At 42.8% G+C, this 14,070-nt stretch overlaps 1 protein-coding gene across 1 annotated transcript; it reads left to right on the forward strand.

Annotated features, from left to right (window-relative positions):
- Window positions 1-983: 983 nt before the first annotated feature.
- Window positions 984-13,148, forward strand: defl (Integrator complex subunit 7). Its single transcript, XM_068777792.1, has 17 exons — window positions 984-1,125; window positions 1,194-1,608; window positions 1,718-1,830; window positions 2,551-2,684; window positions 3,286-3,474; window positions 3,734-3,906; window positions 4,224-4,344; window positions 4,948-5,165; window positions 5,962-6,150; window positions 6,454-6,584; window positions 6,886-7,140; window positions 7,700-7,865; window positions 8,534-8,738; window positions 9,197-9,408; window positions 10,445-10,523; window positions 11,593-11,784; window positions 12,531-13,148. Exons 1-17 carry the CDS (start codon window positions 1,038-1,040, stop codon window positions 12,585-12,587), a joined length of 2,937 nt encoding a protein of 978 aa, XP_068633893.1. The 5' UTR covers window positions 984-1,037; the 3' UTR covers window positions 12,588-13,148.
- Window positions 13,149-14,070: the final 922 nt, after the last annotated feature.

The raw sequence follows: 14,070 nt of genomic DNA on the forward strand, positions 1-14,070 counted from the left end.
TTTTAAAAATGAATGCCTAGTAATCGATGATGAGTCATTATTTTGGTAAGGCCAATAATCTGTAGTTACAATAACACAGTGTGAATAATGCAGGAAGAACATTTTTACGCGATCACGTGTAGCGAGGATCAATCTGGATTAATAAAACAGAGAAAGAGTAAAACAACAAAGAGGGCGCTCGCTAATCCGGGCGCTCTGCGCTCGACAAAGCTATCGTTTATCAAATAAAGAAAACGAAACAGATAAAACATAACAACGATTATTTTACTTCTTGGTGGTTCATACGCACATTTAAGCGTAAAGTACATAGCTTATTTATTCGTAAATAATTGATATTAACTATTGAATATAATAATAATCATACGTAATCATTACAGTTTGATGGACATCATAGCTACAAAGTTACTTAAACTAACTAGGATACTACTTAACTAGGATAACGACGTTAACTATTTTGGGTCTAAATGAGTTCGCAACGCCATCTCTGTGTTTTTAGGGTAACCTTTATCAAATCAAACTAAAAATTAGAGAGAACTTAGAAAGACTGAATTGATATTACTTACATTATAAATTAAAAATAAAAATAAACACTCTGAAAAATATTAATTGAAAATTCTAAAATAAGGAACACTAAAAATGTTTCGTACAATAAGTTTCATCACATAAGTGGTACGTAAATAAATCTATTCAGTGATGCACATTTTTAACATTTGAAACGTGGGCAGGTAACATTGAAATAAACTTATGAATTTTGTATTTTGTATCGACATTTTTTATGTGTATTTGAAATATAAAATATACATATATTAATAAGAAATAAACATAACAATAAGTACAGAAAATACAATTATTCTTCATTAATATTTTAATTCATTTAATGTCAAATGTCTTTTTTTAAATGTTTCTTTGAATTGATTTGGTTACATCGTCGAACGCAACGAAAACGTCACTCGCTTGAAAGTGGCGACTACTGTCAACTGTCATCTACTATTTTGTTTGTGTTTTGTATTAGATGTTTGTTTTATAACTAATTAATAATGATTGGAGTAAGATCTAATACGTTCAATGATAACTCAATAGAACCGGAACAAGATGCCAACTCAGCCTTAACTGAGCTGGATAAAGGTATAAAATTGTAACCTACATTAGGTTATAGCGCATACAGTGAGATTAATATAAAAATGTTATTACAGGTCTCAGGTCCGGAAAGGTTGGCGAACAATGTGAAGCGATAGTTCGCTTCCCGCGTTTGTTTGAAAAATATCCATTTCCTATTCTTATTAATTCTTCTTTCTTAAAATTGGCTGATGTTTTCCGTATGGGCAATAATTTCTTGAGACTGTGGGTCCTACGCGTGTGCCAGCAGAGCGAGAAGCACTTGGATAAAATTCTAAATGTGGACGAGTTTTTGCGGCGAGTGTTTAGTGTTTTACACTCCAATGACCCTGTTGCCCGTGCCCTAGCTCTTCGCACCTTGGGTGCTGTGGCGGGGATCATACCAGAGAGGCAAAATGTACACCATGCTATTCGTAGAGGGCTAGAGAGTCATGACAACGTCGAGGTGGATGCTGCCATATATGCTACAACCAGATTTGCTGCACATTCTAAGTAAGCTTTATTTGTCACTACTAGAATAATTAGCTCCTTCAAGAATGATTTTATCAGAATTTATATAAATGTTGTTAAATGTGATATAACCAATATTATTGTTATACAGTGCATTTGCCGTAGCAATGTGTAACAAATTGTCGGACATGGTGGAGTGTGAGAGCACAGCAGCGGAGAGGAGAGCTAAGCTGGTGCGCGCTCTAAGGACGGTTCATGGCGGGGGTAAACACTTTCAATACAATAACATGCCATTACATTTTACATTGATAATAGTTATATAGGTACTGATGTGTTGTTTAACATCCCTTATCGCACAATGTTAGGATAGATTACCAAAATAATTTTAAAATAAAAAATCCTTTCTAAATAATCTCTAAAGTTAAATGTAAAATAGCCATTATATTGAACAAACTTTTACTTTAGAATGTTTTATTATAATAATGTCATAGTATATTTTAAATAAACCACAGCTGACTGTGAATGCTTAGCCATGAAGTCTTTACATACAAAAGTTTGTTTGGTAAAGTCTAAATTTGAATTGGTGAGACAAAAACAACAAATCAATGAGTTTTGCTTTGTATGACATTGTTATTTGTCATAATACAACATAAGGTAAAATATATCCAACTATGTTACAACCCAAAAGACTAATTTCTTTATACAGTCCATATACTTTTTTGTTTTTCTGTAAATTGTTCTATTTAATTAATACCAAATTGAAGTGGCTGTGTATAGACCTCATACCCACAAGATAGACAGGTTACCTTGTTAAGGTCTTGTCTTGTGTTGTTTTAATGAGCTGGTAACCAAGCAGTATTGCACTCATTTTGTATCTGAGTTGGCTTTAGTCTAGCAAATCCAACTCCTGAAGAAATCCTAGCAGACCCTTAATACAGATACAAGCACATGGAGAGCCAATGTCTGTGATGAATTATTTCCCAGCGGTACGAGCACAGGGTGTGTTAAAACTGCTTCACTCTTTGCTTGAAAAGTTCCCATCAACCAGCTCAGTGCGGGCTGCTATCACAGCGCTCACTGCCATCGCTGCTGACACAGTTGTCCATGTTCCTGACCAGGTGAAGTACTTAATAGTATATATAACTAATAATTAAGTCTATATAATAAAATGTAAAAAATTCACCATCAAGAATAATTATTCAATAACCAACTAGACTTATTGGTGGAAAGAATCAAAAACAAACTCAAAGCCCCAATCTTTCGTAGAAGTTGCTTGAGTTTCTTTCACCACTTTCTGAACGCTTGTGCAGTTCAAGGTGGTAGTAGTATTATTAGCAAGGCAAAAGCAACCAAAGCGAGATACAGCTGCCTTGTGTGCCCTTGTGTAGTGTGTAGCAGCTTGAGCTAAAGCCCCTCTGAGTTTCATTGCCTATCAATGCCATAAAATCTACAACTTCCATTTGGGCAGCAGTAAGTCTGGTCCAAAACAAAATAATACTTAGCTTTGAAATATGTAAACTTCTTATACCATTTTTAAGTAAAATAATGAAAATGCTTTTAGAGCCTGGTGCAAAATACATTTATGTAGATAACTGTGATATAAAAATATTTGCTATGATCATAAATGATGAAAATTCAAAGTATTATTATTGTTTCTATTTGTGATTGTGATTGTGATTGATATATGAGACTACCTCAATAAATTAATTGCTTTTCCAGGTGGAGCTCCTTCTGAGCATAGCAATGAAGGATGCTCGGACAGCAGTGAGGAGGGCTGCTTTGCTCGGGCTTAAGAAGCTGGCGGAGCATGCAGCCTTGTGGCCTCCTGAGTGCATCCAGCGGCTGGTCCGCACCGCCAGCGACAGTAGAGACGCTGAACACACCATGCTCTGTCTCCAGGTTATGAAGGTACTTAAATTACAGATATTATTAAAGTGACAGACAAATCAATGGAAATGACAAGTTGAAGTATCAGTGGATGCAAAACAAATAGTCTTTGGGCCAAAGAGTGACTGATGAGTGGTAACATTTTTGAACCCGGGGCCTCATAAAATGCTGCTAACCAAAGAACCTAGACTGAAATTGCATTTATTTACCTCCGTTAAAAATATTAAAAAAAAATATTATAGTCTATTATATGATAGACAAGTGATGGTTCTTGTAACAGATGCTGGTGCAGTGTCCGGCGGTATGTGCGGCGGCGGGTAGCCCTCAAGGTGACGGGGCTGCGGGGGGCAGTGCGCTGGCGCTTCGCCAGTACTGCTTCGACGCCACGCTTAGCGTCGACCTGCGCCACGCTGCTACCGCAGCGCACCTGCTCACACGCATCGTCGTTCACTGGTTAGTAATCCTCACAACCTTCAATATCAACCAATTAAAATCATCATATCAGCCAACAGACACCCTCAGCAAGGCCTTAACAACGTTGTTAGTCCAACTAGGGAGATGCCACACTGCATCCACGCACGAAATACGTCTAACAAAACGTCACATAGGTAGTGTGTGACAGAGATAACGCTCTACAGAGGCGAAACTAGCCGATTGTCTCTTTCCAAAGGTCGATGTGCAATATTTATCGCCTGGTACTGTAACATAATACTCAGAAAATATTTATTGAATGCTAATCAAATATTTATTAATGTATATTTGATACACAGCTATGAAGAACACCTCCCTGTGGAAGGCGCCGACTTGATGCTGGCCTTGGAGTCCCTGGTCATCGCCACCGGACAAGTGCCCGGACATGTAAAGCCTTTGAGGATCACGCTGAAGTGTCTGGTGAGGAATAATTTTTATTCACATCATGTGCAGCTGTTGTCCATACAAAATATACGTGTATAACTTACACCTAATGGAAAGTGATATAGTCAGATTACATATATTGCTATACTGAATTATTATTAATATGATAGAATATTAATGCGATCGAAGTCTCTGGATGCATGCAGCTCGAAGGCCAACGTGGCGATGTTTGGAGGGCAGCAAAGATCATTTGCTATTAATTAATGTGTGGTACATCCTAGCCAAAAATCAAAGATTACAGATATATTAAGTATAATGCTAATATAGTAAGAAAATTTGTTTTAAAAATCTGGATCACTACATATTAATAATAATAATTGTTTACTGTCTGTCCCTACGAACAGTACTGCCAGAAAATATTAGCCGCACTCTGATAGAAAAAAAAAATAATGAAACATATTTCACAGTGACCACTTTATACAGGCTGATTGAAAATAGATATTAAGCATTTTGCTGTACAATGTGCTGCACAATCACCATCCTTTAGTTTTTACACCTGTAACCAATGACACTGGATAATATTAATGCCAGATAAAATTAAGAAAGCCATTTTTAAGTTTCTGATGACTTACTATGCAGGTGCAACTGAGCAATGCTGAGCCAAACCTGTACGCTGAGCGCACGGCCGCCACTCTGGGCGGGCAACTGGACGCCGCCGGGGCGAGGGGCTCAGGGGGAGGGGAGGCTGGCGCCCGCCAGCTGGCACTGCTGGAGGCGCTAGCGGCGCTGGGCGGCACCGCCGTCTGCACGCGCCGCTTGTCGCCAGCCCTGCCAGCTCTACTGCGAACCTTCGATCGGTTTGGGTAGCCTTTCCTTTTTAGTTTTTTTTTTTAGTTTAGGGTTTTGTCTTTGTTAGGACATGTCAACCCCATGGTAACCATCATAAATATTCACTATTTAAACCATTAAACAAATCTAGCCGCTTCTGACTTTGGTTCAGAAAAAATAGATGGCGCAGTGCCTACATCTACCGATAAAATAAAATCACCGGATTGTTGATACTTCGGAATTACGCTACGAGATCGAATAAAAATGAGGAGCTTTGCAGAAGAACCAAAGTGTACGACGTGACTCGAAGAATTGCCCGTCTGAAATGGTGCTACGTCCGATGGTGCTTCGGACCGTTTCTAGCAACAACCAGGTGCCGGTGCACACTGCGCGGATAGGCCCTCCACTAAGTAGACCTACCTCATAGACCGGTAACCGAACGTGGGCAGCGCTAGGCCAGGCATCGAGGCGGTGCTTGCGGGAGGCCTGAGCCTTGCAGTGTCGGTGGAAAAGACCTTGTTGTTATTGTTGACCTGTTACCCTGGAATCTTGTTGTGCTTCTCTATACTGTATTAGAGAACTAGATAAACAGCCCGTAATGTTATATCTCAAGTTCTTTCGCCTGTTTCGCGAATTTATTGGACGCCTATTTAACCTAACCTTTTAGTCAACAAAATATATAAGTTACTTCTGTTTTCAAACAGATGGCGCTGCTAATTAGTTAGTATAATTATTTCGCGGTGTTAGGATAAAGCAACCAAGAAGAAATTTCCCCTTTTTTTATTTCAATGCTTGGAAATTTTCATCATGTTATGGTGTTGGCAGATCGTGTGGGTGGGAGGATGGCGACGAGGAGGGCACGCGGCTGGTGCTGCTGTGCACGGTGCTGCTGCAGGAGCGAGCTGCTGCCAAGCTGAGCTTCCGCGTCAGTCGCGACTGGGAGCAGCGAGTGCTGCACGCTGTGCGCGGCGCCGACGGCTGGACGCGCTACCGGCTCGCCCGGGCTGCGCTCAGGTCTACACCTGCTCCACCTGCTCCATCACACTTGCATCAACATCATGTCCATCGCGCGCTATTGGGAATCTGTGGGAGTACCTTAAACCCAACAGTGGACCTTTTATAGATGAAATAAAAATGATGAATAGTACGCTATCTTGTTAACTAGACTCTTGATTAGATAGAAAAAAATCGATATTAAAAAAAATTTCAATCACTAAAATGGCGAAGTGATGACTGAAATGATGGTGCCGGTGATCACCGGCTTGGATAATTGGATTTTTTAATTTTTACATTACCTACGTGGATGGTTGTTCATAGATATGGTCATCATCACCTCGCGGCGAGTATCCTGAAGCGGCTGTGCGAGGAGGCGCCCAGCGAGGCGGCCCAGCGCTGGCTGAGCGCACTGCACCGCGCCGCTGATGCCGACGCCCGCCTACAAGATGACGGTAACGCTGCAGATGCTTTCCAGCAAGGATTCCTTTATATTTTCGACCACTATTAAGCGAGAACTCGTGGAATATCCTAATACAATGTAAAGAATGTTAAGTGATCACAATAAAAACATAACTGAGTTTGACATGGGCTCTTTTGAGTTATTGATTGGAAATGTTGTCATGTATTAATCATTCCGTTAAACCTTTTATGTATAACTAATTACTCTGTATCTTTAATCACTCATCTATCTTTAATATTTCATTTAAACACTCGTTGTTATGTAAGTACATGGGCGTTGTGCGTGTGCGGCAGGCATAGCGGGACTGGAGGTGTGCTCGGCGCTGTGGGAGGCGTGCGGCGACGCGGGCGGCGCGGCGGGGTGCGGCGCGGGCGGCGCAGGCGGCGCGGGGGGCGCGTGCTCGGCGGGGTGCGGGGGCTGCGGCGCGTGCACGCCCCTGGCCGCATCGTGGATGAGCGCGCGCGCCGCTGCGCTGGCAGCTCTGGCCGCGGCCGCCGCCGCCGCGCGCGCCCTCTGCACGCAGCCGCCGCCAGCCGTCGCACAGGCGCGTACACTCGACACTTACGTACTACGTACTCTAGAGCAGGGGTGGCCAACCTGTGGCGCTTTGAACGTTTATTTGTGGATCACGATAGATACAACATCAACTAAAATAGGCCCCCCACTAAGAGGACCAGGACATAGTCAAAGTTGCTGATTGGTCACCGTGGCGATCTATGGTGGAGCTGATATAATAATAAATGACGCCATAAAAGATTGGCCACACGTGATCTAGTGTGTGAAGCTTCCGCTGAAGCTAAGAACTTTCCTATTTCCCAATCCTGTGAAACCAGCATGCAGCGGCCAGAGCCGAAGCTCCCCCAGTAGCTCTCTAACTTCACTACGTTAAGTCGCATCGGAATGCCACTTGGGTAGATGTTATTTATTTATATTTATTATATCAAATTATTTAGGCACTAATTTCACAGGTGTAAATAAATTTATACAAATTTTGGACATATAAAAGTCTTTGACTGGTTGTGTTCGTGGAGTGTGTTCTCGGAGTTTGTACACTAGCGTAGATATGCACGCTCGTAGCCATGAGCGATCGCGGAGTGTAAGTATGAGTGTGTGCGCGTGCGCAGGCGGCGCGCGAGGCGGGAGCGCGCGCTGGCGCAGCGGCAGGCGCTCTGCGGCGCGCGGCGGCGGCGGCGGCCGGTGCGGCGCGGCGCTACGCCCACATCGCACGCACCGCCTTCCACGCGGACGACGCCACGCTCACGCACCTGCACATGTATCCTTGCCAGCAACAATCTTTTTTTTTTATTTCGGGAGGAAAATATCCCGAATGTTCAAGGTACCCTGCCTCTGGGAGGAGGAAAGGGTTATATGAGATTCCTACCCACTAAAACCTAACCGATGATCGCCCTTTGCACAATGTGGCGGTATCTCCCGGTCAGGGATCACTACGCGATCTTCCCTCGCGCTTCCCTATATATCATAGCCCGTCCCGGGGTACGCATAGTCAATGTTATCCCCAAAACCCTCGTGGTATTATTTCGACGGGTCGAGACCAAATCGATCTACCATTCGCCTTAGAGTCGTTGAAGCTAGCAGGAGTTTAACCCTTAATAGCCTAGAGTTTTAATTTTGATACCAATCTTTTAAACCGAATGTTCACATTACTATTAGTTTTTTTTTTTATAGGTTAGCTGTACGAATTTTACTGTTGTATAATATTCTTTCCAACGAAATTTCAAAAAAAATCTATTTTTCCCTTCATCTAGACCCTCAAGCAAACACAGTAATATTAAAAAAAATTACTTTCGTAAATCAGGCTATTAAGGGTTAAGGCCCCCACCATAAACATTAGCAACTCGTAAAGTCTCGTTTCTGATAAGAGAACACTATTCTCCGGTGCGCCGTCATTATCTGGTTTATTCCTTAACTGCCGGGGAGCAGCTCGCAGCACACGTTCGCGCAATTCGCGCAGTTCTTGGACCGCGTGACGTGCAGCCAGCAGGAGCGGCCGCCGGAGCTGTTCTCCAAGGAGCTGAAGGCGACCACGCTCGAAGAGCTCATCGCGCTGCGCCCCTCCATCGAGCTCGCCGCCATCTCCGCCAAGCTCTTCGACAACCCCACCACCAACCCCGGCATCACGCATAGGGTAAGCGCTGGATGTGATAAATAGATACATAAATATTTAATAACAAAGTCTACTATCAGAGAGTAAAAGAAATTATATTACTTGTGTTAAGTTCTTGAATTCATTTCTTTCCAATGTGGATATGTCTAGGATAGTAAAATTATGATCTATGTTTTATAAGTGTGCGCAGGGCAAGGAGCGAGCACGTCGTATAATTATGATTTAAAGCATAGCATGGGTATATTTTCAATTAATTCTGGACAGTCAACCAAGTTGCGTATGCGCATGGAGCAGCAAGCGTCTTGACTTTGATGCTGACGACCTATTTTTTGCACAAGGTTTTCACATGGCATATGTTACGACGGTTAATTAAACTTAAAAGCAAATGATATGCATTAACTTAGTAAGTAGCGTGCGTATGTGACGCGTGTTTAATCTCGAGCTGGTAGCAGCTAGTAAGAAGGTCACCTGTGTGTCAGCACGCGGAGGCGGTGCTGAGGGCGGCGCGCGCGTGCTGCGCGGGCGCGGTGTGGCCGCGCGCGGTGTGCTGGGCGCGCGGCGCGGCGACGCTGTGTCGCGTGTCGCTGGCGCCCGGCTGGCGCGCGCAGCCCGCCGACCACGCCGCCGCGCTGCCGCTCGCGCACCGCCTGGCGCTGCGCCTCGAGGGCGTCGTGCACAACCCGCCCACCAGGTAAACACTTACAGTTGACTCTCCTGTTTCATGTGTCTCTTCCGTGCATATCTGCCTTGTGAACAGTAATTCGATCATAGAATAAATATATACATATATCTGTAGTTGATGTTTTAAAAGTGCCTGTTGAATTGTCGTAAGAAGCGCCTATAACGCATAATCTCACAGACTATCCATACTAATAAACTGCACAACACTAGAGATGTTGCAGCGGGGCAAACAGAATCTAAAGATCAACTCACCAACACAAGAAATTTTATTGAAAATGAATCCCATATCATTCTATGCTTCCCAAAGGACACGCACATTGTTCAAATTCAGTTTCTGAACATTACTTTCTGTGTTGAACAAAAGCCACTTATACTTTCCCATAGACGGCGCTGTCAAGTTCACGATTGCTTCATAGTGTTAGTATGCCTATATGATCTAGATCAGTATTCTCCAACCTATTTTTGTGCCATGCCCCACTTCAGTCTTTCTAAAATTTTTACGCCCCCCTGTGTAACGTACGTAATTTTAATATTAAAACAAAAAGGTTAAACTCGTGTCGTGTCCACTTTCGAATTGTCCCCCTTTACAAGCGTGGGGCGAGGACCACACGTTAGGAAACACTGGTATCTTTATTTAATGGAATCAGGCGTTACCTCGCGGAAGTCCATCCCAAGTAAGAAAAGGACCAATATTTAGCCACTTCCGCACATGCAGTGGTAGTCGTGCAATGAAATGCACCGCCCGCCAGCCCGCTGATAAATGCGTATGCGGCAAACAATGCGAATCACACAACCGCCACCACCAAACCTTGAGTGGTTGTGTTTCACCCCTCCACGGGGCATCTTCAGGAGCTATGTTACACCGATTAGTGCCAAACACAGAGAAACTAATCGGTGTAACATAACTCCTGAAGATGGATGGATACACTGGTATCTACTGTGGTTTTATTACAATGTTTGGAATTTATCTACTATCTGAAACATAAGCAAATATAAAACTAACGACGTATCGAGTTGGGGTCGCTGACGGGCCGGGTCTGTTGCAGCAAGCGGCAGCCGGCGCGGCAGGTGCGCGGCGTGCAGATCACCGTCACCGTCACGCCGCACCCGCGCACCAACGACAAGGTAACAACACCTCGCTGCATACTGCATATTGGATGATAACAGCAAACAGTTGGAGCGTGGTGACCAGCAGGTGGTATTCCATAGACTAATGTTCTTTCTCAATACATCACCGATGATCACTTTAGTTGTTGTAAAACCTAAAGCGCACCGAGAAACTGACTTTACTGGTACCTTTTTCTTTATCTAACTCCCTCTCTCTTTGTCGATCGTACTCTGCCTTTCTTAATCCTAGTCTTTTTCTCGTTGTTTCCCCCTACGTATTTATCACTCTCTCTCTCTCTCTCTTTGTTTCTCCCTCATAATAAGTATAATGGTAAAAATGATTAATAAGTATTTACAAATATATACAGAATACTAGTCACAGTTAACAGAGAGAATAGAGAAAAAGAAAATCGTCTGACTAGTAAGTAAAGACGAATGTTGCCAGGCCGTTTTGTAGTTTTGCAAAAAGGTTACAAGGAAAAAATAAACATATAAATTATAATAAAAAATAAAAAAGAAACAAGAAAAGAACTAAAATAAATGCGATAAATGTAGTAAGAAAATAAGTAAAAATTAATTATTTAAATTGTTAAACAAATGATAAAGAATAAGCGTAAAATTGTTGAACAGTAGAGGGAAGGCGAAGGAAGTAAAGAAAGTATGGGAACAAATTGATATGATTTGAAAAACTCGCGACAACTGCGCGATGCCCTGTTTTTTTCCGGCCCCACCCTGCCGCGGTGTCCTAAGGCGCGGTATAGACAGCGGTGTCGGAAGCAAAACTCTAACCTTTACCTCCTAATGTTTTATTTATAATGGTCCCGAAGTGCCCAGCCGCCAGGCCATACCTATGGGAACAGTATACCTGCCCGTGGCCAGAGACCTATTAACGGTAGGTGTTACTTCCACAGTCTTCGACAGCTCTTTAAGGTGAGTGCACCGTGCGCTAATGCACTACATAACTTCCCAAGCAGGTGTTGGAGTTGTAATACTCCCTCACTTCTCAATCCTTGCTCGAGCGAGGTAGCGGTGGCAATGTGTGTCTGATGGCGGGGTCTGGTCGAGGTATTTAAGTGTTGGTGCACAGGCGGCCGAGGCCAATGCGGTGCCGGTGCTGCGCGCGGTGCAGACGGTGGCGCCGGTGCGCGACTTCTTCGCGGCCCAGCAGCTGGTGAGCGTGAGCGCGCCCGGCCTCTACACCGTGGCCGTGGACGCAGCCTTCGTCGACCAGAAGGGCCAGCTCTGGAACACGGGCCCACGCACCAGTATCGTCATCAAGGTAACAAGCTGTAAAGTGTACAGCTGTACCCACAGGTGCATTCAGCCTTGTGACGTCATTGCCGGACATGTGCCGCAGACTCCTAATTCACCAAGCTCGTTGTCATCGCTTCAGCCCATAGCCGCCGGTTGCAAGACATAAGTGGGAAGGCTTAAAAATATCTATGTGACACATACCATAACAGCCATGCATCGTGTGCAGTACGGTATGCAGTGTGGTATTATGGTACGCAGAAGATTTAGCTGTCCATCCTATGAAGACTTGTTTTTGAGGAGTGACAGTCATACATAAATTGTCCATTCTTTCTAAAAACACAGTAGTTAAAACCATTCGGTAACAATTCGTCAATATTCTTTTTCAATGTACTTTATAAATTTTCTGTATAGATATTGAATGGCATATGTATAATATAATCGTGGGCGGGGCACGTCGCTCGTGCTATCGATGGCCGTTTTGAGCGAAAGGCTCTCGAGTAGCGACCACGAGCTCGTAGACGCGGCGTCGGTAGACTCTCCCCACCACTAGGTGGACCAAAGACATGGTTAGGGTCGCGGGAAGGCGATCCTTGTGGGAGACTTATGCCTTGCAGTGAGCATCCACCGGCTAAAAAAAAATAAAAGAAGATTTTGGATGCCGTAGATATTGCAATAACATTTCCTACCAGCCGGTGTTTCGGTTGCAATTATTAATATTATTTATCTACCGTTGACCTTCCTTAGTAAACAAATCATTTGTGTGGTGCACAGGCTCACGACGACCCCACCAGCAAGGGCAACACGCAGGCCTCACGCAGCCGCTTCTAGCATTAGCTGAACACGAGAACGCTTGCAACGCGCGTGACCTCAGCAAACTCGTTATGTGGACAAGCGATGCATATCTTACACTATAGCGTTGCAGTTGGACTGATTCTACATTAGATTGTGGCGAGAAAAAAGCAATTAATTGATTATCCTTGTAAATAGGTGTTGTATGTGCGCGGAAGTACTTGTTACCGCCTGCAGGGACGGTGCAGGACATGGAAGTAGATAAACGTTAAGCCATCTGTTCTTAGATATCTCGTGTCCGTCTAGCCCATCGCCACTTCGACAGTAGCATTTCATTAGCACAGTAATTAGATTTGATTTGATGCCCTTAAACTTGAATATACAAGGTGTTGCATAAATCAACGTCGAGTAGAAATCGAACGATGGGCACGACGCATGTAGTGGTTAAGCCAAAAAATTAAGAGAAAGATTTGATTCTCCGAAGTAAAAGAAATATTTTTACTGACATGTCATTTTTATATTAACTATTAACTCTAAGATAAGCTAAATAATAAGATTTTGCAATAATTGTGATTAAATGTTTAAACAAATTAAATTGTAAAATAAAGTGATTTTGAATTACTTGGTTTTTGTGTTATTTTATTTCCTGAAGCTAACAAAATGTAAAAGATGATTGAACTAAATATATGCACTACAAACATTTCCCGGCATGGTCCTGTCGCGTGCGATGCGAAGACTATCTTATTAGAAAATCGGGTTCACAGTGACCAGCTGCAGGCGTAATTTCATAGATAAGAGTCAATTTAAATTTTTTTGATTATAATTTATTATTGTTTACTGTGAAACCGAACACAGTCCCTCACTACTTTTATAGTATAGAGAGAAGTACAACAGGCTCGATTTTGTTAACGAAACTAACTTTGTGAATAAACATTTTATATTTACATATTTAACAATATTCTTATAGACTTGATGAGGTTTTCAAATATATATTGACAATGAAAGTAAATTTATTTACTACTTGGAATGTATAGAGGCGACTACCAAACACGAAATGGTCGTGTGTGAGTACCTGGATCAAGAACTTAGGCATCGCAAAACGGAAACCAGGCTCCAACTCATCCGTACAAGCGGGCCAATGTACGAACCATAGATTTAAGTTAACATATACTTTAAGAGACCTAGTAAACACTGACTTGCAGAAACGCGACCCAAAAAAAAAAGGAAATTCGGATTAAAAAATATATATTTATGAAAACAAATTCACGGACGATGTCTGTGGAATATATGTATAATAAAATAAAAAACAGTTTCTGGATAAAAAAAGATATCTTTCGTAGCTCAATCATCACGAATGCCATCAGCATTAGCTGATAAAGGAACCACGTGGAACATTAACTTAATTATTAAATAAAATCTCACCATCTTGTCGGTATACAATATCATACCATCGAAATACCTCCCGTTTTATATTTACTCGTGTTACCTACGCATTGGCACAAAGAAGTTCACTCTCGCCGGC

Source organism: Battus philenor, unplaced genomic scaffold (genome assembly GCF_028537555.1).
Source record: "Battus philenor isolate CCGP_79_NKW_IND1 unplaced genomic scaffold, ilBatPhil1.0.hap1 SCAF_14, whole genome shotgun sequence".
In the NCBI taxonomy this organism is placed as follows: Eukaryota; Metazoa; Arthropoda; class Insecta; order Lepidoptera; family Papilionidae; genus Battus; species Battus philenor.